A 27203-nucleotide genomic window follows, 5' to 3' on the forward strand; every position below is an offset into this window, starting at 1 on the left:
TATCATGCATATTTACAGAGCCAGAGATCAGACTTAGGTTGTCTGGCTGGGGAAAAGAGCCTCCTTTACTCTATTAGCCACCCTGCCCAGCCCTTCTCCAAACTTATGTGTATCTACACCATGTATGTGCAGGAGCTGGAAGGTGTCAGGTCATCTTGAACTGGAGTTCAAAGAGGTTTTGAGTCACCCAGGTGGGTGCTAGGAACTAAACACAGGGCCTCTGTATGAGCAGTCATGTGCTCTTAACTGCTGAGCCATCTCATCAGGAGCCCCCTACCCACAAACCTTCTAAAACAGCTGTTTTATTTGGTCATTTTTTCTGTTAGTTCTTGAGCTGGTTGGTTATTCTGTCAGTTTGACACAAGCTAGAGTCATCTAGGAAGGGGGAATACCAATTAAAAATTGTTTCCACTAGAATGGCTTGTATGCAAATTTATTTTTTTGAGACAGAGTCTCTCTGTGTAGCCCTGGCTGGCCCAGAATTCCCTATGAAGACCAGGTTGGCTTGGAATTCACCAGCCTCTACTTCTTGAGTACTAGGAATAAAGGCATGCACCCAGTTGTGGGGCATTTTCTTGAATGATGACTGAGGCAGAAGGGTCCAGTACACTGTGGGTATTGCTATCTCTGGACAGGTGGTCCTGGGTTATACACGAGTAAACCACGGAAAGCCATGGAAAGCAAGCTAGTAAGCAGCATTCCTCCATGGTCTCTGCTTTAGTTCCTGTCTCCAGGTTCCAGATTTGAGTTCTTGCTCTGATTTCCCTCAGTGATAGACTGTGACCTGAGATGTGTATGCCAAGTACTTTCTTCTCCAAGTTGATTTTAGTCATGGTGTTTACCATAGCAGACAAACAGATTAGAGCAATTCACAGTGTCTTTAGCATGTGGTCATAGTTGTCTCCTTCTTGGCTGTAGTTTCTTCTTTAGTTGACGAGATCTCCTTTGCATCATTTTATAATTATTTAACAGTGCACTGATCAAAAGGTTTATAATTTTTTTTTTTTTAGCTGAGATATATCTTTTGAGAAAGGGTATCTTTTATTCCAATACCCATTTTTGTTGATGATTAAGGTCGGCCTTAACATCCCAGGTCATTGTTGGCCTTATGGTTTTGTTTCAAGTTAAGACTTCTCATCTTTATAGTCTTTCCAAGTTCTGCTTTAGAATGAGTTGGGTTCAAGAGGAAAAGTTCCTAACTGTACAGTTTAAATTCATGATGAAATCGCACTGGTCATAACCCAAATCTTTAACAGACCTCTGCAAATGTTAAAATAAAATGTATAGTTTCCCAGCACTCCAGAGGTAGAGGCAGGTGCATCTCTGAGAGTTTGAGGCCAACCTGTTTACATAATAAGTTCCAGGATAGCCAGGGCGACACAGTGAGATCCTGTATCAACAAACTAACCAAAACAAACACAGTTCTTGGCTATAGGTTTTGCCTTTGGCACTCAGCAGGGGTGTGACTGCGGGCAGGTTCCCTCTCTGCCGTTTCTTCATCTATACAGTAAACATTATTTCAGTTGCTTCATTATTTTGAGTCTGAAATAAAAATTTATGATAAGCAGTTAGATCAGTGCCTGAGCCCCTGTAACAAATAAATGTTAGATAACCTCTCTATTTATGTCCTCTGATTGATTTGTTATTATTTTGGGACAAATCTTGTAGCTTTGGCTGGCCTTGAGCTTGTTTATGTAACCAAGGTGACAGACAACTTCTGATCCTCCTGCAATTACATCTCAAGTGCTGGGACTAGGGATTTGTATATGCTGTTACATTCCCAGCTCCTGACTTTTAAAAAAGACATATTGTGTGTGTGTGTGTGTGTGTGTGTGTATGTGTATGTATGTGCTCTATGTGCTGTGGTGCCTGAAGAAGACAGGAGAGGGCACTGGATCTCCTGGAGCTGTAGCTATAGACAGCTGATGTGAGTGCTGGGTACATGACTCAGGTCCTTTGGAAAAGCAGAACGTGCTCTCAACCTCTGAGCCATCTGTCCAGCCTTAGCTCCTGTCTTAGTCAGGGTTTCTATTCCTGCACAAATATCATGACCATGAAGCAAGTTGGGGAAGAAATGGTTCAGCTTACTTCCACATGGCTGTTCATCACCAGAAGTCAGGACTGGAACTCAAGCAGGTCAGGAAGCAGGAGCTGATGCAGAGGCCATGGAGAGATGTTTCTTACTGGCTTGCTTCTCCAGGCTTGCTCAGCCTGCTCTCTTATAGAACCCAAGACTTCCAGCCCAGGGATGGCACCACCCACAAGGGGCAATTGAGAAAATGCCCCACAGCTGAATCTCATGGAGGCATTTCCCCAACTGAAGCTCCCTTCTCTGTGATAACTTCAGCCTGTGTCAAGTTGACACACACAACCAGCCAGTACAGCTCCTGACCTTTTATTCTAGAAAAAATATATTTGAGAAATTGTTTTGTTGCATTGCTCAGGATCAAACCATGATCATGAGAATTTCTACATGTGTTTTTGTCCTGAAAATAAAACAATTAGTCCTGAAAACCACTTATTTTTTTATATCCTAATGAGTTTTTTTATTTTAATTCCTCTTTATAATTTTGAGATGTGAGGTCTATTTGCTTGCTACCTATTTGGTGATTCTTAGGTTAATAATGTCTCTAGATTTCATTGTCCAATGTGAAGCTTCTGGAAAATGTTCATAAAAGGGCTTACCTTGCTAGCAGGTGACATGTGGAACTGTTGTTGGACAAAATGAGTATGACATGTCACTACTTTGTCCTGAGTAATTACTTGTAGCTCAGGCCAGTAGATGTTGGAATGGCACAAACGGTTCATTCTATTGTTCTTCATCTGTTGCAGGATGCCACCTCAAAGACTTTGGAGACTTGAGTTTTACGAATGTCCCCAAAGATGATCCCTACAATAATCTGGTCGTGTATCCTCGCTCAGTGGGCCTTGCCAACCAGGAATTGGCCGAGGTGGTTAATAGAGCTGTGTCCGGTGGCTACAGCTGTGTCACCATGGGAGGAGACCACAGGTAAGCTTTGGGCTTAGTGACTAACTTCTTTATTTCAGTGTCCTTACTTGAGAAAAACACTCCACAAAAAAAGACTATACACTCTCAACCCAGGAAGCACAGGGGTAGACTAAGCAAGGTTCTGAGAAAATATCTCAAGATGTTCATCTGGCAGTGTTAGAGAACTGGTAGGATCCATCCAGAGATTGAATTCGCATGCTTTTGTAAGCATTTCCACTAATTCATTTCTTACCAATCCCTCCTAGGCACGTGAACATATTTTCTCTTTAATATGGAAATGGTCAGTCCTTTAAGTCTATCCTAGAGAATTATTTTTTTCAAAGTATGAGAGAATGTTCACCTGAGATCTATTAGGACTAAAATAAATACACGTAAAAGGAAAAGATTAAAAAATACTGAATACTATAGAATTTCAGGGGGAGAGGTCTGGGCTAGTGTGGCCAGATTCCACCACGGAGTTTGGTGTGACCTAAGCAGTGAAGTAGAAAGAGGTATTGCAGTAGTAGTAGTGAACACTTATTGATACTTTCAGTTAATTAATCCTAATGATGCCTCGAGGGAGATACAGCTTTATCTCATTTATTGCTAGAAGCTCTGAGGGACAGAGGTTAAATAGCTTGTTCAAGGCCTAACTCCAGGAAGTAGGAGAGTTGGCATTCAAATCCACTTTGTTTTTCTTTTTGATTCAGCCTAGCAACTTTCCCTGAGGTGCTCAGAGAACTTTCTAGATAACTATCAGAAGTTAAACCTTTGCTCCAGCTTCAGAAGCAAGTAGATTCCTCATTAGGAATAAAAGTTCAGGAAGGAAAAGAACTCAGGTTCTCTAGAGATGACTGGCCACTCCATGGAACCAACCAGAGGAGAGGGCAGGTCTCTTACCTCCTATCTCCGTCTCACCTTGGAATGCTTATTCTTGGTGCGTGTTGTTTTGTTTTGTTTCCTCCTGGTCATGTCTCACTGGAGATCTCATCAGTGTGACAACCACAGCCTTAGTTTTTCTTTTTGTCTATAGCTATATATAATACACCTGCAAGTCTGCATCCTAATTTATCTTTAGAAAGTTAAGTTGGATGTAGTGGTGCACACCTGTAGCCTCAGCTAGGTAGACTTTTTCACCTGCAAAACTGAAGTGGGAGGACTGCCTGAGCTCCACAGACACCAGCCTAGGCAACATGCAAGCCTCCACTGCCACCAAACAGCAAAACTCTTCAGATTCCTTGGAAGTTAGAATTAAAAAGATTAGGTAGCATTTCTGCAGGTTGTTACAGACAAGATCCCCCTGCTCAACTAAATTTCATTCACTGGACAAATGTTAATATTTGAGCTCCTTTTCTGGGCTAGTGCTAATGGACAAATTAACATGGAGCAGCTGTGACGCGTGCCACACTGCAGGAACAGCCAGCCACAAGTACTGTTTCCCCCCCCCCCCAACTTTGAGTTTTATTTTACGTGCATGTGTGTTCTGTACCATGGGTACAGTGTCCTCAGAGGCCAGAAGAAGGTACTGGGTCCCTGGGACCGGAGCACTGACTCTCTAGAGCTTTACCTTTCTCCTGTCGAATTCACTTCAAAGTTAATCTTTGGGAAGTACAGCTAAGGGACTTTTGTCTCACTGTAACCCAGCGTGGCTAGACCCTGACTTTGCCCTGGGGACAGAGTGTAAGCAGTGTTGGCTGAGATTATCTGTTATTGGGCATGTCTGCCAACTAGAGAGCCTTGAAGATTATTCTATTTGTTCTTTGCAGCCTGGCAATAGGTACCATTATCGGCCACGCCCGGCACCACCCAGACCTCTGTGTCATCTGGGTTGATGCTCATGCTGACATTAATACACCCCTCACCACTGTATCTGGAAATATCCATGGACAGCCACTTTCCTTTCTGGTCAGAGAACTGCAAGACAAGGTAAGTGGGCCCAAATGAAAAGGTGAATGGCTTGCACAGTTATCCTAGGGCTTTCAGATTTGAACAAAGGATGGGCTGAATGTGACTTATCTAACTCACTTTTATTTACGTTACTAAGGACTGGGCAGTCAAGGAGATGGTAGGTCTCTGTTCTCTGTGGGGTGCATAATTGTTTAGGAAATTAAGTTTGCAGTAGTAGGTGAGAATTGTAGTAGTGGATATTTCCATAGCCCAAGGACTTAGGTCAGAGACCACACTCTAAAACACTGACGTAGAGTCTAAGTGCCATGGTGCTTACTTTTGGGTAAAATTGTTTCTGAGCTCTTTAAAAGCCAAGGAAGTCTTTGTGAGACAGACAAGACTCTCTGCTCAGCAAGAAGCCAAAGCTAAGCCAGAACAGATTAAATGACTCAATCTGTAATGAGCAAAGGGGTGGGAAAAGCTAACCAGCATATTCCTGCTACTTAGGTAGTTAATGAGAAACCAGGACCACCTTAGAAGAGATGCTTTTACATTCTCAGGAAACCTGTATTATTTTGCAGCTGCCCTTCTGAATCATTTCACTGGGCAGTTTTCTCTCCTAGTTCAAGTGTTTTGTGTTATTTCAAACATAGTGGGCAAGAGATGCAAGTGACAGTATACTCTTGGGAGCACATGGGATTATCTTAGTGAGAAGAAGGATTTCTGACTGATCTGCTCCATCCCGCTCTTCACAGGTACCACAACTGCCAGGATTTTCCTGGATCAAACCTTGCCTCTCTTCCCCAAGTATTGTGTATATTGGTCTAAGAGATGTAGAGCCTCCTGAACAGTAAGTTGATGCATAAGGGGTAAGCTTTGGGCCTGTCCTGCCTATCTGTTTTAGGTCAATCTAAAAGCAAGAGTCCCTAAATACACATTAATAGCTTTTAAAACTAAAGTCTTCCCTTTTATCTTGCCAGCTTTATTTTAAAGAATTATGACATCCAGTATTTTTCCATGAGAGATATTGATCGACTTGGTATCCAGAAGGTGATGGAACAGACATTTGATCGGCTGATTGGCAAGTAAGAAATGACATAAACGTCTAGGTCTCAGGAGGAGGCAGGGCAAGCTCTGGGAGAGCAGCACACTTAAGCCCATACCTTGAGCATAGTAATTTCACTTCTCAAGGAAAACATGTATATGTATGTTCAAATAGTTCAGAGAGGCATAGTATCAATCATAAATCATATTCTTCTAGATTGGGCAGTGGTTTGGTCAGTGACCCATCCTGCTTCTCATGAATTTGTTTTCGATTTTGTGTCTTTTGATGAGAAGCCTTCATCACTGTTCTAGTGGTCCCGTTCTTCCTAACTTCATTACTGCTTCATCCAAGTTCTATATTAAACATAAAACCACATGCTACTTAGGCTCATTTTCCCAACAGTGGGGCTAATCTTTTGGGTGGTCAATATCAGAACTGCCATCTTGTCATTCTCTAAGCTGCCAAGACATTAGTTATTTGCTATGAGGATGTTGATGTTAGTTTTAGTCATGGGATACCTGCATTCAAGTTAGAACTGGAAGATAAATTTGCAGGCATAAAACTGTATTATGTTCAGCTGCAACAACTATAACCTAATGAAGCTAATTTAATTAGGAATATGATTTAATTAGTAATATGACCGAAGTGAACCATTCCTGAGAAGCATTAATACCCTAGGGAACCCCCTCCCCACCCCCATCCCCCGCACCCAAAAATGCATTGGAGGTTTTCTAAGCAGGCAGAACAAATGGCAGTATCTTAAAGAACTATACAAGAAGTTAATATATTGATCTCTGTCATTTCTAGGAATAGAAATCTAGAAATACACTGAATTGCAGAGCACCAGGACAAGAACAAAATCAAGTTGTAGCCACAGAATGAAGACTGCAAGCATAACAAAGTCTCTCATTCTCTTCCTTTCCAGGACCAAGAGGCCAATCCACCTGAGTTTTGATATTGATGCATTTGACCCTAAACTGGCTCCAGCTACAGGAACCCCTGTTGTAGGGGGATTAACCTACAGAGAAGGAGTGTATATTACTGAAGAAATACATAATACAGGTATGTAGCCAGGTCTTCGGCCTATATATATATATATAACATAATACAGGTATGTAGCCAGGTCTTCGGCATGTGTATGTATGTGTGTATATATAATATATATATATAAACATGCTGAAATCTCTTTCTGCAGGGGATCTTTTCTGTGTCACTGTTTTTGGTTAAACTTTTATAGCCCAGACTCATATGGCTAATAGAGGATATAGACAGTTATTTAGAGGCATCTTTGGATTGGGACTGTACCAAAGTATGCTAATACCACGAAGGAAATTATGTCCCTCACACCCTCAATAGATTTAGTATATGGAACAGAACGTCAAACATGCATTCCCTGTGTCTAAGCTACCTGGAGCAGTTTAAGAAAACAAGCCAAGTAGCTCCCTTTCTCTACTTGTAACAGTAACTTTAACTTAGAACAGAAGTTAAACATTTCTGTTGCTCCTTTCAGAGGGGTTAATAACGTTTGCAAGCAGTTGTGGCAGTGGTGTGTCTTGTGTTTCCTTGTTTTGCTGACATGACAGTGTCAACAAAGACAGCAATTTGCTACTAACCTGTAGGATGGCAGTAGTCGGGACACACTGGCAGGATGGATTGTTGATGGTGCAAACCCTCTTGATTACTATTTTGGATATGCTAGAGATGCTAGGTTCAACCATTGGGAACAAGATACAACTCACTAGGGACACGGGTTCCTGGGCAGGAAATGATGATGATGAAATGTTAACATCCTTGGTTACTGTAATTTTGTACAATATACTCAACTATGCATCACTAAGATTGTAAGAAACACTGGACAGTTTGTCATGTACCATAATGTAATATAAATGAACCATTAGGTATTAGAATATACCTTATATGACTTTATAGTCAGACTAAATATTCTTTTTTTTTTTTTTTTTCGTGTTTCAAGACAGGGTTTCTCTGTATAGCCCTAGCTGTCCTGGAACTCACTCTGTGGACCAGGCTGGCCTTGAACTCAGAAATCTGCCTGCCTCTGCCTCTCAAGTGCTGGGATTAAAGGCATGCGCCACCACTGCCCGGCCAGCCTAAATATTCTTAAACACTTGTATTACTGAATTTTAGTTTGTTCAGCTCACTCTTTAAGAGGTAGATTAACCCAGAGTAAGTGTTAAGAATCTCAGGTGAAATAGGCCAGATAAGGAGGGATAGAAGTGGAAGGCAGCTATGGATTAAGTTCTTTCCTTCAGCTCACTCCAAACAAAGGACCAATGCGGAGGACTTGGGCACAAACTCAAACCCTCAGACTAGGCCACTGAAATCAAGACTGAACCAGTCAACATAGGGCTGGTTCCTTTGCTGGGCCAGTCAGATAAAAAGTAAATATGCCATATGTGGACCCTGTTCTTAGATCTCAGTCATGGATGTTTGGGCTAGCTGTGGGAGTAAATGCCGTTCCGGAGGCTGAGGCAGGCAGATTGACGGTTTGAGGCTAGCTTTGGATATACAGCAGGACCTTGTCTCAAAATAAACAAGTAATTTACAGCAACAGCTATACTTCTGGGCATATGGTGGAGCCTCAAGAGATACTGGTGAAGTCAGGAAGATGGCTAAGTGTTTGGTGAAGCAATTGCTGCACAAACATGAAGATCTGAGTTTGGATCCCCAGAGACAGCACACACCAGTAATCCTATGGGAGATGGAGACAGGAGAATCCCCAGAAACTTAAGGGACCGCTACCCTGGCATGTTTGAGACCCTACCTCAAAGCAGAAATGAAGACCAACATCCAAGGTTGCCTTCTGTCCTCCTCATGCACATAGTGGCAGGTACACATACACCTCTTACACAAAAGGATAAAGAAAGTACTGATGGGCTGGGATGCAGCTCAGTGGTAAAGCATGTGCTTGTATGCATAAGACCCTGGTTTAATCCACAGTACTGGGTGTGAGGTAAAAGGACCAATAAAACCCTAGACAGACAAGGTGCCTACATCCTGACAACTATGCTTACCTATTACCACAGTTGGAACAGGGGTAGATTTTATTACTGTTCTGTACTAATACAGTTATTTTAACTTAAATGTGTAGTCAAGAGGATGAGACACAATGGGCGTTCTTTAAATGTATGGATGTGTACACTTTTTTTTTTACATATATGGATGTGCACAAATGGTTGGTGCCCATGGAAATCTGAAGTGGGCGTTGGATCTTTTGGGATTAAGAGTAATAGACACTTGTGAGCCACCATGTGGGTGCTAGGAACTAGCCTGGGTCCTTGATCAGAGGAGCAAGTGTTCTTAACTGCCAAGTCTTGTAAGCCTCTTATGTTTTCTTGTTTGATTTTGTTTTGTTGGTTTTTCGAGACATAATTTCTCTGTGTAGTCCTAGCTGTCCTAGGGACTCACTTTGTAGACCAGGCTGGCCTTGAACTCAGACATCCACCCGCCTCCCAGATGCCAGAATGAAAAGCGTGTGCTACCACTGTCCTGGTGTTTTTGTTGTTAAAGTTACTTTTGTGTCCATATATTTGTGGAGTGGTGAGTACATGTGGAGATCAGTGGACAGCTTGTTAGTCTGGCTCTTTTAATATCATGTGAGACCCAAGGATCAAACTCAGGTTATCAGTCTTGGCTGAGGCACCTCCACCTACAAAGCCATCTTCCCAGACTGCAGAGGGCTTTCTGATAGTCATTTTATGTTGGAAAACGACTTGATTTTATGAGGTGGAACAACCCTCACTGAAAGTAGCAGCCAGGGTGTGTTCTAAAGTCTTGTACCTTTTATTGTCCCAGGATTGCTGTCAGCTCTGGATCTTGTTGAAGTCAATCCTCATTTGGCCACTTCTGAGGAAGAGGCCAAGGCGACAGCCAGCCTAGCAGTGGATGTGATTGCTTCAAGTTTTGGTCAGACAAGAGAAGGAGCACACATTGTCTATGACCACCTTCCTACTCCTAGTTCACCACATGAATCAGAAAATGAAGAATGTGTGAGAATTTAGGAACTACTGTACTCTGGTACCTTTCACAGCAGCAATCCAGAGTTGCAAGGCATTTAAAGGGACAGATATTAAATGGCTGTCTGGATCAATATTGCCTTAATGAGAACATCTGTGCACTCTCACAACTGTAAAATTCCCTTCTCTGTTTTGGTCACCAATACTATTTACTGTAAATGTATTTTGTTATTTGTTTTTGAAGTTTACAAGCTATTAATGTTATACATGTAAGTGTGAAGAAGTCATAAACAGCATTTATTACCTTAGTATACACACTTGTCTTGTTGCCATTTCTTCACATTTATGTGTTTTCCATTGCCCTTCCTCCCATAGTCTGACAAGACAATACTTTTTTGAACTGTTAGCCCACAGCAGCAACATATATCCCTAACACCATTCATTCAGAGGCAAGATTCTGGTCCACAATGCCTTCCCTACAGAAGTTCAGTGGTGTCGAAAGAATTTGTAATACACCAGACCGACCAGGATGGCTAGCTCCAGCAGGATGATGACGGAGAGCAGCAGCTTGTTGGTTATCACTCTACAAAGACAGAGTAAGTAGACATGAGTCTGGGTAACCTTATTTCTAGCTGTTTCTAATGCTAGATACAGTGAGGCAGATGGAATTTGAGTTTGTCTACATGGCCACATAGTGGTAAGCAGTAAGTCCTTCAGACAGTGACAATTAATGGTGCTCTTGGCTTAAGTGAGGGACAACACTGACTACTACATCACAAAAATGTGGGAAATTGGAATATAATACTAAAAACTAAGAATGACTTCTTGACTCTAAAAAAATCCTTCACTTGTCCTGCTGTTTTAAATATGGTCCTATTAACCATATATACACTATGGGTGCATGTTGGAAACAAGGTTTGGGGTACACTCTTTAGTGTCAAAAGTTAATTAACCCCATGGATGGGTCTTGCTTTTAGGATGAGTAACTAGTGGCCTTGAGAACAGTGTCTTATAAACTTCTCCCTTCTTACTCTTCCCTAATTCTCCCTGCTCCACTACCTGAACAGACCCTCTCCAAAAAATTTACTTCAGGTTATCATCTGGTTTCCCCTTACTTAAAGAAGAATTTACTAGTGTTTGGGGAAATTCTACTCCTGCTGTTCGTTCTACAAATGGATTACTAAAGCTCTTGTTAGCTCACATGCCACACTAGGTACCCAGCTTAGCCAAATGTCACTACCTCCCTTCGGCCTTTTTTTAAACTATGGTTAGGAGTTACCTCAAGGTTGGTTTTTGTTTAGTTTTTTAAATGAGTGAACACAGGTATGTGCATACCACAGAGTTCACTTGTGGCTGTCAGAGGACAACTTTGGGGATGGCTCTCTCCCATCAATGGTCAGGCTCCTACCACAACCACTTTACCTGCTACTAGCTTGTTTTTGTTTTTGTTCCTGTTAAATATTTCTTGCTAACAAGACAGAACTCCCAAAAAGGGGCTGCCATGAAAGGCAAGAATTAAGTACTATCCATGCTCATACCCCAGGGAGCAGAAAAGCTCTATTAGTTCCTTAGGAGTCCTCTAAGAGATAGAAACTGGGATTGACATTGTTCAGCAGACAGGTTTTTCCACTACTTTATGTTGGAACAAAAAATATCCTGAGATATTTACCTATACAAATTATATTCTCCTTTGGTTGTTGAGTGCCAAGCAAGCAGAGTGCTTGGGTAGCACTAAGGTAATTTACCAGGGCACTTGTTAAGTTACTGGTTTAAGCTTTCTTAGTTGAAATACACATTAAATGTCAATAATTTGTGGGTCTTTTGAAACTTACTTTCTGGACATTGAACGAAGAATCTTTCGGCTTTTGCTCAAGTTTTCATTTGTGTTCACCAGCTGAAAAATAAAATAATAGATCATTTCCTTCTCCTTTCAAAAAAAATTCTATAGAATTTGGACACGGGCATAAAAAAGGTCTTTGTTAAGATGCAGAGAAATCAAATGAATTTAATGGCTTCTATCTAAGTATAGGTAAAGGAGCCTAGAAAAGTCAAGGTGTCTGGGTGCTCATTAACGAGGGAGGCATGGTATCTCATTGTACCTGTAGGTGTGGGTGGCTGTGAGGTCACTACTCCTTCACCTCGGCTATTCAGATAGGAGGGTGACAGGCATGGTGGCGCATACTTTTAATCCCAGAAGCAGGCTTAGCAAGGTGAAGCCAGCTTGGTCTACAGAGAGTTCCAGGACAGCCAGAGCTACATGAGACCCAGCCTCAGGAAAAGAAAAGGGTGGTGGGAGGGAGAGGGAGAGAAAGAGACAGACAGAATAGTGCCACAGTTTTAAAACCAAGCCTTTCTGACTGCCATATTAGGCTATAAGGCTTCACCTGTGCTGGGCCAGTGACTATAGGGCAACTTAAGGTTTGAATCTTATCACTTAAATACTTGGAGAGCCTCTTGAGTTGGTGTTTGCTTACATTTTTTTAAAGATTTACTTTTATGTGTATGAGTATTTGCCTGAATATATGTATGTGCACTGCATGTATATGTGGTGCCCTTAGAAGTCAAAAGAGGAACTGGATACATGGTTGTGAGCTGCCATGTGGGTGTTAGAAACTGGACCTACAAGAACAGTAAGTGCTATTCTCCAGTCCTTAGTATTTTGTAGGTTGAAGAACTAATGCTTTGGGGACTTTGGTTATTGGTTTTTTTCTTTACCCGCTTGAGTGGCCTCACTGAATGGAGAACTGAGCCCCAATGGTGCTTCTTGCTGTCTGTTACCACTGCCTTGTGGCCTTGGTAACTATCTTGGTTAGAGTTTTACTGATATGGCCAAGGCAACTAACTCTTATAAGGACAACATTTAGTTGGGGCTGGCTTACAGGTTCAGAGGTTCAGTCCATTATCAAGGTGGGAGCATGGCAGCATCCAGGAATGTTGTAGGAGGAGTTGAGAGTTCTACATCTTCATCTGAAGGCTGCTAGCAGAATACTGACTTCCAGGCAGCTAGGATGAGGGTCTTAAAACCTACACCCACAGTGACACACCTACTCCAAGAGGGCCAAGCATATACAAACCTTAACAGTAAGTCAACTGATCTCTCAGGCCAATTTTTGGTGTTTAAGTTCAAGTATATTCAAGACCCAAAATTTATACAACCCATTACAAATTTGCCTTCTCCACTGCTTACCTTGAAATTAGCACTATGTTGTGAATTTGTACAAGTAGGAAAATGAGGGAATCTCTTTAATAAGATGTATAAGAAAATCTCTTCAAATCCTCACAATGAGCTAGTACTTTCCTGTCTAAATCCTGGCTACAATGTTTTCAGTTAAGATTTGCCCCAGGACAAATATTAAGAATATAACATTCCATTGGTAAACCATTTGTTAGTCTTTAAATTTGATGGAAACTAACCCACTTATATAAAGGAAAAAGGAATTTTTTCCCAAAGCTTCTTATAATCATAGGAGAACCCCAATAAAGTCCATCAGTTGACCTGCATATTTCTGCTTTCTTCTCTCAATTGTCCAACTTACCTTAGGCTAATGGGACTGAAGTAAAATTTATGAGCCAATAAACTATCAGTACTGTTTTTGACAGGTGAGAAAAAAGCACCTTTCCCTTAAATAATAGGGTCTTATTTGTAGATAGAGTTTTCATAAGAATAGGAAAACAGTGCTGGAGAGGTGACACAACACTTAAGAGCACTTGCTGCTTGTCCAGAGGACCTGAGTTTATTGCCAGGACCAGTATGGCAGCTCACAACTATCTAACTCCAGTTCCAGGAAATCTGATGTCCTCTTCTGGCCTCCTCAGGCACCAGGATCATATGATACAGAGACATATATGCAGGCAAAACACCTATACACATAATTTTTTTTTTTTAAAGAATAGAAAAATATGCTGCTAGACCTGAAATTAAAATCTCCTTTCAGTGACACTGAATCCTTACTGGTGTTTTCACATTCTCTTGTAACAAATAAAGCAAGGTATGGAATGGTATAAATCATTATTGCTTTGTGGCCCAGCATGGTGGCATACAACCTTAATCCCAGTAGGCAGAGGCAGGAGGATCACCAAGTTCCAGGCCAGCAGTCAAGTTTAAATAGCAAGACTCAGTCACAAATATTATGTTTTTTTGTGTGTTTGTCTACTGTATGTGCACATCTATGTGGGTATGGAAGGTACCTTTCGTGACTTCTCCACTCCAAATGCTAAAATTTAAAAAACACAAATGGGCTGGAGAGATGGCTCAGTGGTTAAGAGCGCTGGCTGCTCTTCCAAAGGACCCAGGTTTAATTCCCAGTACCCACATGGCAGCTCACAACTGTCTATAACTCCACTTCCACACACAGACAGATATGTAGTCAAAGCACCAATGCACATAAAATAAAAATAAATCTTAAACAAAAAAAAAAAGACAGAAATATAAGAATATGTTTTAATCCCAGGTTCCCAGGTATGGGATATGGAGCTACTTCAGACTGTTCACACACTTTGATTTGCCTTGTGCAGGGATGTGATTTTGCCAGCATCAGATAGTTTCTGTGATTGTGTGATGTTTGGAATTCTGGGGACTTTTCGGAGGAGATTATGTGTATATATGTATATATATGTATATATATACATATATACACACACATACACGTATGCATGCATGCTAGAGTCACAAGAAACGGGATGGGTTGTTTTTTGGTGGTTGTTGGTCATGGTTTCTCAAGTAGTTATGCACAAAGAGATGAGATGAAGTTAGATACCTTGATGAAGATCAAATTTGCCACAGGAAACCTGACACCCCTAATCAGCAGGAAGTAGCCTAACAATAACATCGGCACCCCCTTTCCTTTCTTCTCTCCTATCTAGTGTTAGGGGGTTGAAAGGGTGGAAAAGGTAGAAGAACCCACAAAATAGCAAAAAGACTGGCCCACCACCTTATTAATACACTGGCTGGTCAACAAGATCCAACTGTTTCTAATCCACACCCCCAAACTCTGGGGTTACAAATGCATGGGCAGCTGTATTGACTTTTATTAACAAACCCATCTCCCTTAGCTCTGAAAAATTAATTCTAATGAGGAATCTTTTAGCCAAGCAACTTAAAAATTGTGAAAAGGGGAATGGGTTGTTATTCCCAGAGAGAGAAGAAAAGAGTTATTCCCAGAATTCAGAACTGCTGAAGTGTGTGAACCTAGTACAGAATCTGGTATGGAGGACCCTCCTATTTTACACATTGCCCAGACTTACTCTACTCTTGGTACGTTCCAACTGGTCTCGTTGCTCCCCTAGCTCTTCTATGATTTCTGAACCAATCTGGTCAGTTTCTGTGGCAATCCGATGAGAGCGCTCGATGCTTTGGGTGGCCCGGTTCAGGCTTTCAGTGCCTTGTAGAAGCAATGCTCTTTGAGACTGTAGCCGATTCTGACAGGAAGGAGGAGGGAGGGAAGAAACATGTTAGGCTACTTCCACTATGAATTTATTGTCAATACATTCCTTGTGACTTTCTTCTTTCACTACAGTTTTTCCTTTCTTTCTGCGGGGAACTAATTCTAGGCCACTCCTGCTGAAGTTCTATGTGTAAAGTAGTATAACTACATATAAATATATACATATCCTCCCAATCCATTAAATCATTTTTAGATTACTTATACCTGAGAAAAGGTAAATATTATGTAAATATTTATTGTTCAAGAGAATCATGACAAGAAAAACATCAATAGATGCTCAGCAAATAAAAACATTCTTAAAGATTTATTTATGTGTGTGTACATGTGCACCAGGGTGTCCATGGATGCCAGAAGTGGTATTGGATCCCTCAAAATTGGAATTTTTTTTTTTGAGATGGGATCCTACTGTGTAGTCCTGGCTAACCTGGAACTTACTATATAAACCAGCCTGGCTTCGACTCTCAGAGATCCATCTGTCTCTGTGTTCCAAGTGCTAGGATGAAAAGCTAGGTGCCACCATGCCTAGATAGATTAATACTTTCAAAGAATATTTTCAGCTGGGCAATGGTAGTGCATGCCTTTAATCCCAGCACATGGGAAGCAGAGGCAGGAGGATTTCAGAATCCTAAGATCCTGTTCAAGGTCACAAACTGAAGCAGGTATATCCCACTTCCTGTTATACTTCTGAAAAAAGAATGAAAAAAACTGGAGCATTTTCCTTGTGCACCACTTAAAGTCCACTATAAACATGTATGTAACTGGTTACTAGCAATGTCAGCCAGCATCCAGACTTGAGTGAGAAGGTCATAGTGTGTGCAAAAATGACCTGATAAAACAATTAGCTTCTAACATTAAAACTCTTTAAATATTTATTCATTTTTGTTTTTTGAGACGGTCTCACTGTAATTGAAGTTGGCTTCAAACACATCATGATCACCCTGGCTCAACGTCCAAGTATTGGAACTGTAAATGTGTGCCATCATGCTTGGCTAGCCTTTAATAGTGTCACAAGTAAACAACGAACTCAAAACTCTAGAAAATAATTAATTCACTCAAGATTCCCACTTGACTGGTACTGAAGACTTAGAGACCATAAATAAAGTATTTTTTCTCAGCATAGAAGTCATTAAAAGCTAGAGACATTGCTACATCCTTGAAAAACCTTCCATGGCTATAATCTGCTGGTGAACTCTACCAATACCAGTAAAACAAGAACGTCACCTCATGCCAAACAGCACTCTCCAGTCAGTTATCACGAGGGTGATTTGTTCACAGGGAAGGGGAGGAGCTGGACCTCAAGCAAGCTTCCCTAACCTCCCGAGAATTCTTAATCTTCACTGAAGTTTTCTCTCTAATCCTAAACACAGCATAACAACGAAAGCAGCCCAGGTCAGGCCAGAGTCAGGACAGAGATGGGAGGGGCTCATAATCAAGAGGGGCTCAGCTCACAGAACTTACTACAGAGCAGGTGGCAAACGGCATAAGATGCCAACAATTAAGATTCTTAAGCCAGGAACTCAGGAGGCAGAGGCAGACGGATCTGAGTTCCAGGACAGTCCGGGTTACATAGAGAAATCCTGCATCAGAAAGAAAAAAAAAAAGAAAGAAAAGAAAAACTTAGCCTCCTGGGCTGTGGTAGTAGTGCACACCTTTAATCCCAGCACCCACAGAGAGACAGGGCAAAGGATCTCTGTGGGTTCAAGGCTAGCCTGATCTACAATAGGGAATTCAAGGACTCTCAAAAAAAAATTTTTTTTTCTTAAATTAGATTCTCAGAATAAGAATGTTTACTTTACAAATAGCATACAGACTAGTAAATGAAGAAACCACTGAGGGTCAAATAAACCCAATCATGTGTGGTGAACGCCTGTAATCTTAACACTCAGGAGGCAGATGTGGGAGGATGGCTCTGGCCAGCCTGGTCAGTACAGTGAGGATCAGTCCAGCAAAAAATGGTGCTGGTGGGATGGCTCAGTACCAAGTCTGAAGACCTGAGTTCAGTTATGGGGACTCCTGCACATGGTCCTTCAACTTCCACGCATGTGCTTATATATACATACAAAATAAATAATGTAATAAAGCAGGGCTGGAGCAATGACTCAGTGATTAGCACTGGTTGTCTTCCAGAGAACCTGGGTTTAACTCCTTGCACCCACATACTGGCTCACAACCATCTGGAATTCCAGTTTCGGGGGATTAATAGCCTCACTTAGCCTCTGTGAGAACTGCATGCACATGGTGAACATGTAGGCAAACAAACACCTATGCACATAAAAATAGGTTGTAGAAAAAGCCCACAATTAGCTGAAAGAACGAAAAAAAGTTTTGGTTTTTTTTTGTTTTGTTTTTGAGACAGGGTTTCTCTATGTAGCCCTGGCTGTCCTGGAACTCACTCTGTAGACCAGGCTGGCCTCAAACTCAGAAATCCGCCTGCCTCTGCCTCCCAAGTGCTGGGATTAAAGGCGTGCGCCACCCCTGCCCGCATCCAGCATCCCATCAATGTCTGTGACCCTGGCAATGAGTGCTTGCCTATGCTGGCACACAAAATGTGCTAGGCTGGCTGCCATCTGAGGAGGAACACTGGTTGCAGATGACACAGATTCTGACTTGGATAACGACCATTTGCAGCTGCTTGACCATCTCCAGTCTCTAAGTTCTAAGTACAATCACTGTGAGCACCACGCTGGAAGTTTCGAGATGGAAGCTGAGGAGCTTGTCAGAGAGGTATGTGGGAACTCAAGGGATGTTCCAAAGCCCTTATGTGGCAGCACTGACAGAGCCCCATCTTGACTTTCTTGATCTCCTTACTGTACGGTATCCCAGGCCTGCCCCATGACTCGGGTTCCTAGCCTCTTACCTTGGCTGGTATATGTTGCCATGTCAGCGTTTACATTCCTTTCCAAATGATGTGCTTAAATTTCAGCAATGTTAAGTCAGCAGAACTTTGTTTCTCACACTCTAATAAGAACACATTATGAAGAAGCATTTACAGTTCTCCTGCTAGCCCTTCTGTAGATGCTAATTTCGCAGTGCTGGGTCCCTTTCCATTTCTTTTACAGATTCTATGTCAACTTTGCTCTGTGTGGGGACTATAATCCAAATGCAGCACACTAAATTTAACCTTCTGAAGTTTTATTCCTTTAACTAGTCAGCTTCTCTAGATCGTTTTAAGATATGGGTTCTTGAAGTCCAATATTATGTCAGAATCATTTGTCTTAGAAGCATTCTAGCTGACTTTACAAGACTAGGTGTCAGAATGGTCCTACTGAGAAGTACTGTGTTTCTCTGCCAGTTTTGAGGCCATCCTGATATTACGCTTGGGTTGATCTTGTAAAATGTTTGTGATGAATTAAACTGACCAGCAGCTGCTTGGGAGGCTGTGACGAGACGATTCCTTGAGAATACCAGACTTTGTCTCAAAAACAAAACAAAAACTCAAAATCTAACAGAACGCTGGGAGTATACCCAAGAAAATGATTCTAAACCTTATATGAAAAAAAGAAAAGTTCAAGAAGAAAAGGGATTAGATCAACAGGTCAAAATACAGTCTAGCTCAGAACAGTTTCTAGGTTTCTCTCTCTCTCTCTCTTTCTTTCTCTCTCTCTCTGTCTATCTATCTAAGCTCACAAAGAAATTATCTATCTCTATCTAAGCTCACAAAGAAATCTATCTATCTATCTATCTATCTATCTATCTATCTATCTATCTATCTATCTATCTATCTGAGCTCACAAAGAAATCTAGGCATGTAATTTAGACAGATTGGAGTTAAGAAGAGCAGCAACCAGAGTGGAGAATGGCAACTAGTTGCAGAAAAGAGGCCAATGATAAGAAAACAAAAACCCGAGACTTCAATATACATTGATAACATAAACCCCCTAGTTCTTGTACCACAGGCCCTTAAGGGAGGAGTAGCTAACACTTACCAAATGCTCATTCTCTAAGGCATATGTGCCATACTTCAGTTCTCCTCGGCCTCCAGGTGTGGCTGTCAAAGGTGTACTTCTCACCTCACGGTGGAGTTTAGCAAGGTCCTTCCGGTAGTTTCGCAGCTTAGACATCATGGGGTTACGGAAAGTCAGGGGTGCATATCGTAGTTCTTCCTCCATCTCTGCCAACTAGGAAGGCAGAAAGGGATAAGTAGCCTGGTTTTTCCTATAACCTGGGCATAGACATCCAAAATAACAAGTGTATTTTTGTGGCAGGGACCACAAATGCCACATCTACTTTAAGTGCCTGAAATGGTTTCTAGCAGACATGCATTCTAAAAAGCATCGATAGGCTGGAGAGACGGTAAGGTGCTTGCCCTGCAAATCTGAGGACCTAAATTCAATGTCCAGAACCATGTGAATAACACTGGGGATAGTAGCATATACTTATAGTCCCAGTGCTGGCTGGCAAGTTACAGGGCAGTGAGAAAACATGTTTTAAAAAGACTAAAGAAAAAGAAAAGGCAAGGTGGATGGAACTTGAAGGAGGAGATCACATGCATGTACAAGCTACACACTCACACGTACTTTCACAACAAACATACGTATTTGATGAATGCACTAGTGGTAGTGTGCCTACCTACCAATACCAAGCACGCATAAAGACGCAGGCTCTATATCTAGCAATGCAAATAAGTGTGCACATACATATATGCATGCCCTGTGAATTATATATCTTCTGTGTTAGTAAGTTTAAGAAAGGTCAGTAGCTGATCTCAGTGGGCAGCTTCAGGAAAGATATGGGAATGCTCCTACTACTAGTGCTAGGAATGTGTCAGATAAGTGCAATGGTTAGTGGTGTGAACCTAGAACCTGATAGGATCTAGAATCACCTAGAAGACAAACTTCTGGACACACCTGTTAGCCTAGATTAGTCTCTGGGGGATTATCTTGATTTTCCTTTGCACAAATGCAAAGGAATCCTGCCGGTGGGTGGCACTATTCCCTACCTAGGATCCTGGACAGAGTGGAGAAAAGGAGCTAAGCGGTAGAGTGCATTCATCATCACTCTCTGTGATGTGATAAACTGCTTCAAGTTCCTACTGCTTTGACTTCTCTACCACATGAACTGTGAGCCAGAACAAACTCTTCCCTAAGTTGCTTTTGTCAGAATGTTTTATCACAATAATGAAAGAGAACCTAAAAGTTAGAAACAGTCAAAATCAAGAAGACAGGAAAAGGTTACCTGTTATGAAGTCATAGTATTTCTAGAAAAGATCAAAACCAAGTACAAGAAACAAGTACTTGCTCCCTGTCCTCACCGTTTCATTTGCTTCCTGTTGCTTTTCATCAAAATCTCTGACCAGCTTCTTCTTCTCTTCTAGAAAAGACAGGTGCATTTATTACTGTTTCAGTACATTTATAGAGGCATTCCCTCTGCTTAGAATAACCTTCCCATTCTTCCCTGGGTAGGGGTAGTAACAATTAACTACCACAACAGGCCTAGCTTTAACAATTATTTGGTTCTAAAGCCAACAACCTCCCTATTTCAGGTTTAAACTAACAACCACTCTTAACTTTTCCTCCTCCCCAACTTCATGGAGGGCAGGCACTCTCATCAATATGAATGTCTATCATCACTGGTTTCCACAGTGATTCTGTAACCACCACTGTTGTACAAAACAAACTCTGCATTCACCTCGTCTGCTCACTAGTGATATAACTCTCTCCCCTATGGTGACAGGGATAATGACTTGCCCGTGAGACTGCCATTTTTCTTTCAGTCCTTCCCATGTATTCTAAACTGCTGCACTTGTTTAAGTAGGCTCTCACTAAGATAGCCAAGCTGCCTTCAAATTTGCAATCCTCCTGCCTTAGTCTCTCAAATGCTAGAATTATAATGAGTACAACCATTACTAGCTGGTTTTGTCCTTAATAGAAATTACTGCTCTTCCCTTTGAGCAGTATAGTAAGAGAAAAAGCTTCAGTTTCAAAGCAATAATATCTAAATAAATATGACTTCATCTTTACTATGTTTCTTTTGATCACTTAAAATATAAAGATTTTCCACTTAAAATATAATTTCCTCTAAAGCAAACTGTATTAGACGCATATATTTTATTAGAATATACTGATAGAGTGAAAATGTTTAAGAGTAAAAAATGGCACCTGACATAGTAAAAATTACTAGGGACTGTGGAATGCAGCCTCTGTCGAGGGAAGAGCCCTGGCTGGTCAGGGGATTAGGTTCAGGCACCAGTGCTGGACCTGCCTTGACATGAAAGAATGGGTAATTTTCATTTCTTTGGCTGCAACACAAGGGAGCAGATCATTGCTTCAGATCTGACAAGCAGCAATCGGCTTCATTTGTGAAAATTTTGAATTTTTAAAAATGCATGGATTCCCTGAGTGTGGTGGCTCACACCTTTAATCCTATGCAGAGGTGGGCAGATTCTTGAGTTTGAGACCAGCCTAGTCTAGTGAGTTCTAGGATAGCCAGAGCTACATAGTGAGACCCTGTCTCAAAAACAAACAAACAAAAACATTCACCTGAATGATCTACATGTGGAAATCTACACATAATTTACTTATTATAAAGTTACCACTGCTTACAATAGTTTTTTAATTCATTTTTTTTCTCTTTTGAGACAGGGTCTCATGTAGCTCAAAACTCACCACTTACTTGGTAGTCAAGGATGACCCTGAACTTCTTCTGCTCCTCTTGTCACCACCACCTTCCATATGTCTACCCACTCATCTGATATTCCCTGGGCCTCCATACTACTTACAACACAACACAAAACAAACAACAGACCACAAACAAAACACACAAGACCCAGAGACCCATTGATTAAAAAAAAAAAAAAGGAAAAGTTTAACAAATGGTATACATCTGCTGTCTGTGATGGAACTGAGACGGACAGCAAAGCAACTGTCACCCTTCCTGAGGGGCTGTGTCACCAAGAATGGAAAAAGAACACTTGCAGTCAAGAATGGCTACTTACACAAGAGCTGAGTGTCACTACTCCTACTTCAGAGCATATCTCCAAACTCAAGTACAACCTCTTCTTAATCTAAGCTAGGAAACATCCCTTTTCCTAGCTCAGATTTCTCTACAACAGTGTCATTTTTTATCTACACTCAAAACAGCAACTTCTAGAACAATTCAAGAAAAGCGTGCCCGTGAAAAGTAGTAGTGGTGGTGGTAGTGGGGCGGGGGGGGGGGTAACAGTTTGATGACTGGAACTGCTTTCACCAACTTCCCTGTGTCACAGTTATTTATTACCTTTCAAAACAGAACTTTACCTTTAAGCTCCTTTATGGAGTCCTAGATTTAAAACCAAGGACAGGCCTAAGAAATCATTCCTCCTGCTGAAGAACCTAGAAAGGATGCTTTCTGGTCTTGGCTCCAACATGATCCAAAAAAAAAAAAAGAGGAGAAACAACAGTCACACCAAAAAGGGCTGTAGCTATGTGAAGGCAACGCACTGTATGAACTGCACGTGGTTCATGCCAAAGGACAAAACCATTAAGAAGTTTGAGGCCAGCCTGGTCTACAGAGTGAGTTCCAGGACAGCCAGGGCTATACAGAGAAACCCTGTCTCGAAGAACAAAACAAAACAAAACAAAACAAAAAAAGAAGTTCCAAACATCATAAAGGCTACTACCATCAGGGACATTTTCAAATCAAGTGTCTCCAATGCTTCTGTGCACTACCCAGGGATCAGTGACATTCATAGCAAGGTAGTAAGGAATCGACCTTGTGAAGTTGCAAGGACCTAACACCCCCACCATGATTTAGACCGGCTGGTGCTGCCCCTCAACCTCCACCAAAGTCCATAGGGCAGAAAAACATCTAGGAAAATAGATGTTAGAAAAGCAAATGTTCAGAAATCAAAAGAGGCTTGTCTCTACTAAACTGAGGGGTCATTACCTGTTTTTTGTTTCAGTCTCACATACCAATCGACATTACAGCTGGGATAGTTCTCAGAAATTATCAACATTGTTTTACAGCCATAGACACTAGAACCTAAGGAGCTGGAGAGCCACATGGTGGCTCAAAACCATCTGTAATGGGATCTGATGTCTTCTTCTGGTGTGTCTAAAGACAGATACAGTGTACTCCTATATATAAAATAAATAAATCTAAAAAGAAAGGAGGAAAGGAAGAAAGAAAGAAAGAAAGAGAAGAAACTAATCTGGACAAGTGCCTTCCCTAAAGCCATAGGAGCTCAAAGTAACATACCATTAAGGTTGACACCATCTTCTTATGGAATATTAACTCATTAGACAGGGAGAAAACTTCAGCTTCACTAAGAGCTTTAAAACATGAGATTCCTTTGCTTTTTAGCTCCCTATTGTGGCATTTCTGTAGACTCACAGCTTCTATCTGTAGACTCAATTATGTCATCTGATGAAAGACAACAAAAACATCAGCTCTCTCAACCCGTTTCCTTTGTAAATGCAATGCAGTGATGCTGACCCCAGGGGGCGCTTAGCAAGTGCCAGGCACAGTGAACTTTCAAATATTAGGAACTACCATTGATTCTCAAAGTAAATGCATAGGCCTGGAGCAAAACACAATTCACCAGAGTATACGGGGTGGGAAGTAACTGAAATTCTGTAACCTGTGTGTGATTAGTGCTTACCAGCCTGCCCTGCATGGCACTTCATGTTTCCTTCCTAGCTCTAAAAATATAGCATCTCAGGGCTGGATAGATAAATACTTACCAGGTAAAGGTGCGTGGTGCAGCCTGATAACCTGTTTAATCCCCACGACCCATGCGGTAGAACAAGAAAGCACAGACTGTTCTCTGAGCTCCATACATATACACACAACAAACAAAACTGAGGTCTCGGGTATCAATACTGGACTTCAAGCAAATTAAAATGGAAAACTGTCAATAATTTTATCACAAGGACAGTTGTCTACAGGTACCAGAAAACCAAAACTTGAAACAATAACTATAAGCACTTAACATATTAATCAGATAACAAAATTCCATTACTTCTGAGCCTTTAGAGAAACCTTTCCAGACAATGCGAAGCCAAGATGAGAAATTACAGCTGTAGGTGATGAATACTATAAACAGGCTAACGATTACAATACATGGTAAGACTGTTACTGCCACAAAACCCTCCTAAATTAGGATAAACGGTGGCACTACCCTTCAAGGGCCATGAGAACATAGACCATTCTTTGGGGAAATAAGTATGTCTTTTGCTTTGGTTGTTTTAACCAGTGTATAAATCAATTTGAAGAGTAATGAAAATGTGAGAAATAAACTATTCTGCTTCAATACCCAGCTATTTTCTTCTAAGAACTCATAGTACCTTCAACAACCAAAAATGATTTTTACAATAATTTGACAATACAATATGTAGTTTATTATTTGAAACGGGGTTTCACTGTGTACTCTAGGCTGGCCTTGAACTCATGGAGATTCCCTGCCTCTGCTTCCTAAGTGCTAGGACTAAAGGTATACACTACCAATCCAAACATATCTAGTAAATATTTGTCAGATATCTAGGATGTGCTGGGTACTGTTCCTGGGAGTTTAGGACACATGCTAAACAAACAAACAAAAATACTTTTTCATTCCCAGTTCACTGGCTCTCAAACTTAAGCCAGCACCAGAAATCCCTCTTGAGTGCAGCTAAGACATACTGCTTGTCTTAAGTTTTGATCCTGCTAGCTAGTCAGGATGGAGCCTGAGCATGTACAACTAACAAGTTCCCAGATGGTGTTGATGGGCTGATTCATAGACTACAATTCCAAGCTACTATTCTAGTAACACAAAGACAATACACTGTATCATAAATATGCAAAAAATATATGCAAAAATAAATAAATATGCAAAAAAAAGTACTGACTACATTAGAAAATAAGTGTTCTGAGGCTGGGCAATGGGAGTGCACACCTTTAATCCCAGCACTTGGGAGGCAGAGGCAGGTGGATTTCTGAGTTTGAGGCCAGCCTGGTCTACAGAGTGAGTTCCAGGACAGCCAGGGATACACAGAAAGACCCTGTCTTGAAAAACAAACACAATCCCAAAAAACAAAAACAAGCAAACAAAAAGGGCATCCCTAAGAATAACTGTATAGAGAGCTAATATTTCTAAATAAAATAGCAAACACATATTAATAATAGCTCTTACTATTGACAGATGGTATTTTTAAGAGCTTTACATACCTCCCCACAAAAACCCCATGAAGTTAGACGCTATGTTTTACTTAATAGTGGAAACTAGTTTGGTAAAAACTTGCAAAGTCACATAGCTAATAAAAGGTGCATGTAACCTAGGTAGTCTGGTTCTAGAACTCTTTCTCTCTCTCTCTCTCTCTCTCTTTCTTTCTCTCCTTCTCTCTCTCTTTCTTTCTTCTTGATAAGAGTCTCTGCGTTGCTGTGTTAACCAGGCTGGCCTTGAACTCACTGAGAGTCTATTTCTACCTCCCAAGTGCTGGGATTAGAAGTGTTCACCACTGGCAGTCTCTTGATTTTTACTGTATTTACTAATTTAAAAAAATTCTTCATGATGTTTTTAATGGCATACGAATATTTTGTCATGCTAGGTAGACAATACACTGTTCTCTCTAATCTACATTAGACACTCTCATCTACAGCTCAAACAAGTATGCGCCTCTTATTTAAGTTCAATCATTCAACTGATCACGTGAGAAGACACGGACCCTCTTCAATCTTCCTACTCCTAGCCTCCAGTTTCATAAATCTCTGCCTGGGCACCACCTGTTGGATTTAATGTTCACTCTCCAGATCCCCATGCTTACCTAGTCAACTGTCACAGAAGCTCCTAACACAGTCTCTTATAGCCATTCTCACATCCTCTATCCAGCTATCCGCCGCCTTGCTTCTAAAATGAAATCCACATTACTCCGCTGCTTATGTTCCTTAATGATTTACCCTATTACGTCAAAAAAAAAGTCTTAATGTGAGACTTCCGGTTCCTCTCCAATGTGGCTGTTTTAGTCCCCTCACCTCCCGCCACTGTCTCACCTATAAGCTAATCTCTATGGTTACAACTATTTTTAAAATTCCATTGCCTACCAAACTCCTACATGCCCAAACCCTAAATCAGGACTTTTTTTTTTTTTCTTTTTAAGTCGTCTTAACGAAACACAGGAGCGCAGATTTAGGAACGCCCTATGCTACTAGGAGAGGAAGATAAACTTAAGAATTTGAGGGCTAGTACATGGGAGGCTCGCTAGGAGACGACACCCTAATGTCTATCCCTTTGCACGCCCCCAGTCACCACAAGAGGCTGCAAACCCTGGGTGTCCGGGGCCGAACAGCAGCAGGGGGCGTGCCCAAGTGGGAAGCGGAGAGCCCAGGATCCGCGCTTGGCAGCCCGCACCCTGCGGAGTTCTCCCCGTCTGGTGCCGCCCCCGCCTCACCGGTCCCCGCGGTCCCCAGCAGCCGCTCGGGCACCCCTTGTAGGTCCTCAAGGAGGCCGCGGAAGATCTCGTGCAGCTTCTCGAAATGCTCGGAGGAAGCGGCGGAGGTGGCCATGGCGCAGGCTGCGCGTGAGCTGCGGCCGCTGAGACTCCGGGCGCTGGGCCCACTCCCACCTCAGCAATCAGCTGCCCAGCCCCGAAGCCATCGCTGCAGCCGCACCTCGGCCTCCCGGAATCAGGCGCTTCCGGGGTCCTCCGAGCCGGACGCCCCGCCCCTTGCTGTCACTGCACGGGCGCCGGGAGCCAAAGCCTGACAGAAAGCCGGAGTGGGGACGATACTCGGCCACTACAGGGGCGCGGCCTCGCGCCAAGGCGAGCGACTGTCTCCGACCTGGAGTGGGCACAGGGGAGGTACCAAAGCGAAGGGCCCAAGGGAGCCCGCGGGACTGGCGCCTCGGCCGCCTCATCCAGGCCCGCCGGTCCGCAGTGCATGCTGGGGGTTGTAGTTAAGGGAGGGAGGGC

General features: G+C 41.9%; 2 protein-coding genes across 6 annotated transcripts in view; one reads left to right on the forward strand and one right to left on the reverse strand.

Moving 5' to 3' along the window:
- Arg2 (arginase 2) overlaps nt 1–10208 on the forward strand; it is a 24365-nt gene extending 14157 nt beyond the window's left edge. The window contains exons 3-8 of one of the 2 annotated variants that reach the window (XM_031355258.1): nt 2833–3010; nt 4756–4915; nt 5632–5726; nt 5857–5961; nt 6847–6983; nt 9735–10208. In XM_031355258.1, the coding sequence (XP_031211118.1) occupies nt 2833–3010; nt 4756–4915; nt 5632–5726; nt 5857–5961; nt 6847–6983; nt 9735–9940 (881 nt within the window). In that variant the 3' untranslated portion in view covers nt 9941–10208. The remainder of the gene's footprint in view (nt 1–2832; nt 3011–4755; nt 4916–5631; nt 5727–5856; nt 5962–6846; nt 6984–9734) is intronic. The other variant, XM_031355257.1, reaches the window with a different exon arrangement.
- On the reverse strand, nt 10104–26939 carry Vti1b (vesicle transport through interaction with t-SNAREs 1B). Of its 4 annotated transcripts, none has more exons than XM_031355264.1 (7): nt 26682–26808; nt 26058–26140; nt 20591–20649; nt 19266–19457; nt 15140–15313; nt 11728–11789; nt 10104–10478 (listed from the first exon to the last, which is right to left on the reverse strand). In XM_031355264.1, exons 4-7 carry the CDS (start codon nt 19446–19448, stop codon nt 10382–10384), a joined length of 516 nt encoding a protein of 171 aa, XP_031211124.1. In that variant the 5' UTR covers nt 19449–19457; nt 20591–20649; nt 26058–26140; nt 26682–26808; the 3' UTR covers nt 10104–10381. The 4 variants fall into 4 exon arrangements, with proteins under 4 accessions (XP_031211124.1, XP_031211123.1, XP_031211122.1 ...); XM_031355263.1 differs by having other exon boundaries at nt 26058–26191; nt 26682–26791; XM_031355262.1 differs by lacking the exons at nt 26058–26140; nt 26682–26808 and adding an exon at nt 22575–23351.
- Between the last annotated feature and the right edge of the window lie 264 nt (nt 26940–27203).

The sequence above is a fragment of the Mastomys coucha genome, unplaced genomic scaffold (assembly GCF_008632895.1).
Source record: "Mastomys coucha isolate ucsf_1 unplaced genomic scaffold, UCSF_Mcou_1 pScaffold6, whole genome shotgun sequence".
In the NCBI taxonomy this organism is placed as follows: Eukaryota; Metazoa; Chordata; class Mammalia; order Rodentia; family Muridae; genus Mastomys; species Mastomys coucha.

Coding starts and splice junctions, on each gene's coding strand:
- Vti1b (XM_031355261.1), bottom strand. CDS start 26,796: ATGGCCACCTCCGCCGCTTCCTCCGAGCATTTCGAGAAGCTGCACGAG. Junction 20,650..26,681: donor GCTGGGGACCGCGGGGACCG/GTGAGGCGGGGG, acceptor TGTCTTTTCTAG/AAGAGAAGAAGAAGCTGGTC. Junction 19,458..20,590: donor AACAGGAAGCAAATGAAACG/GTGAGGACAGGG, acceptor CTGCCTTCCTAG/TTGGCAGAGATGGAGGAAGA.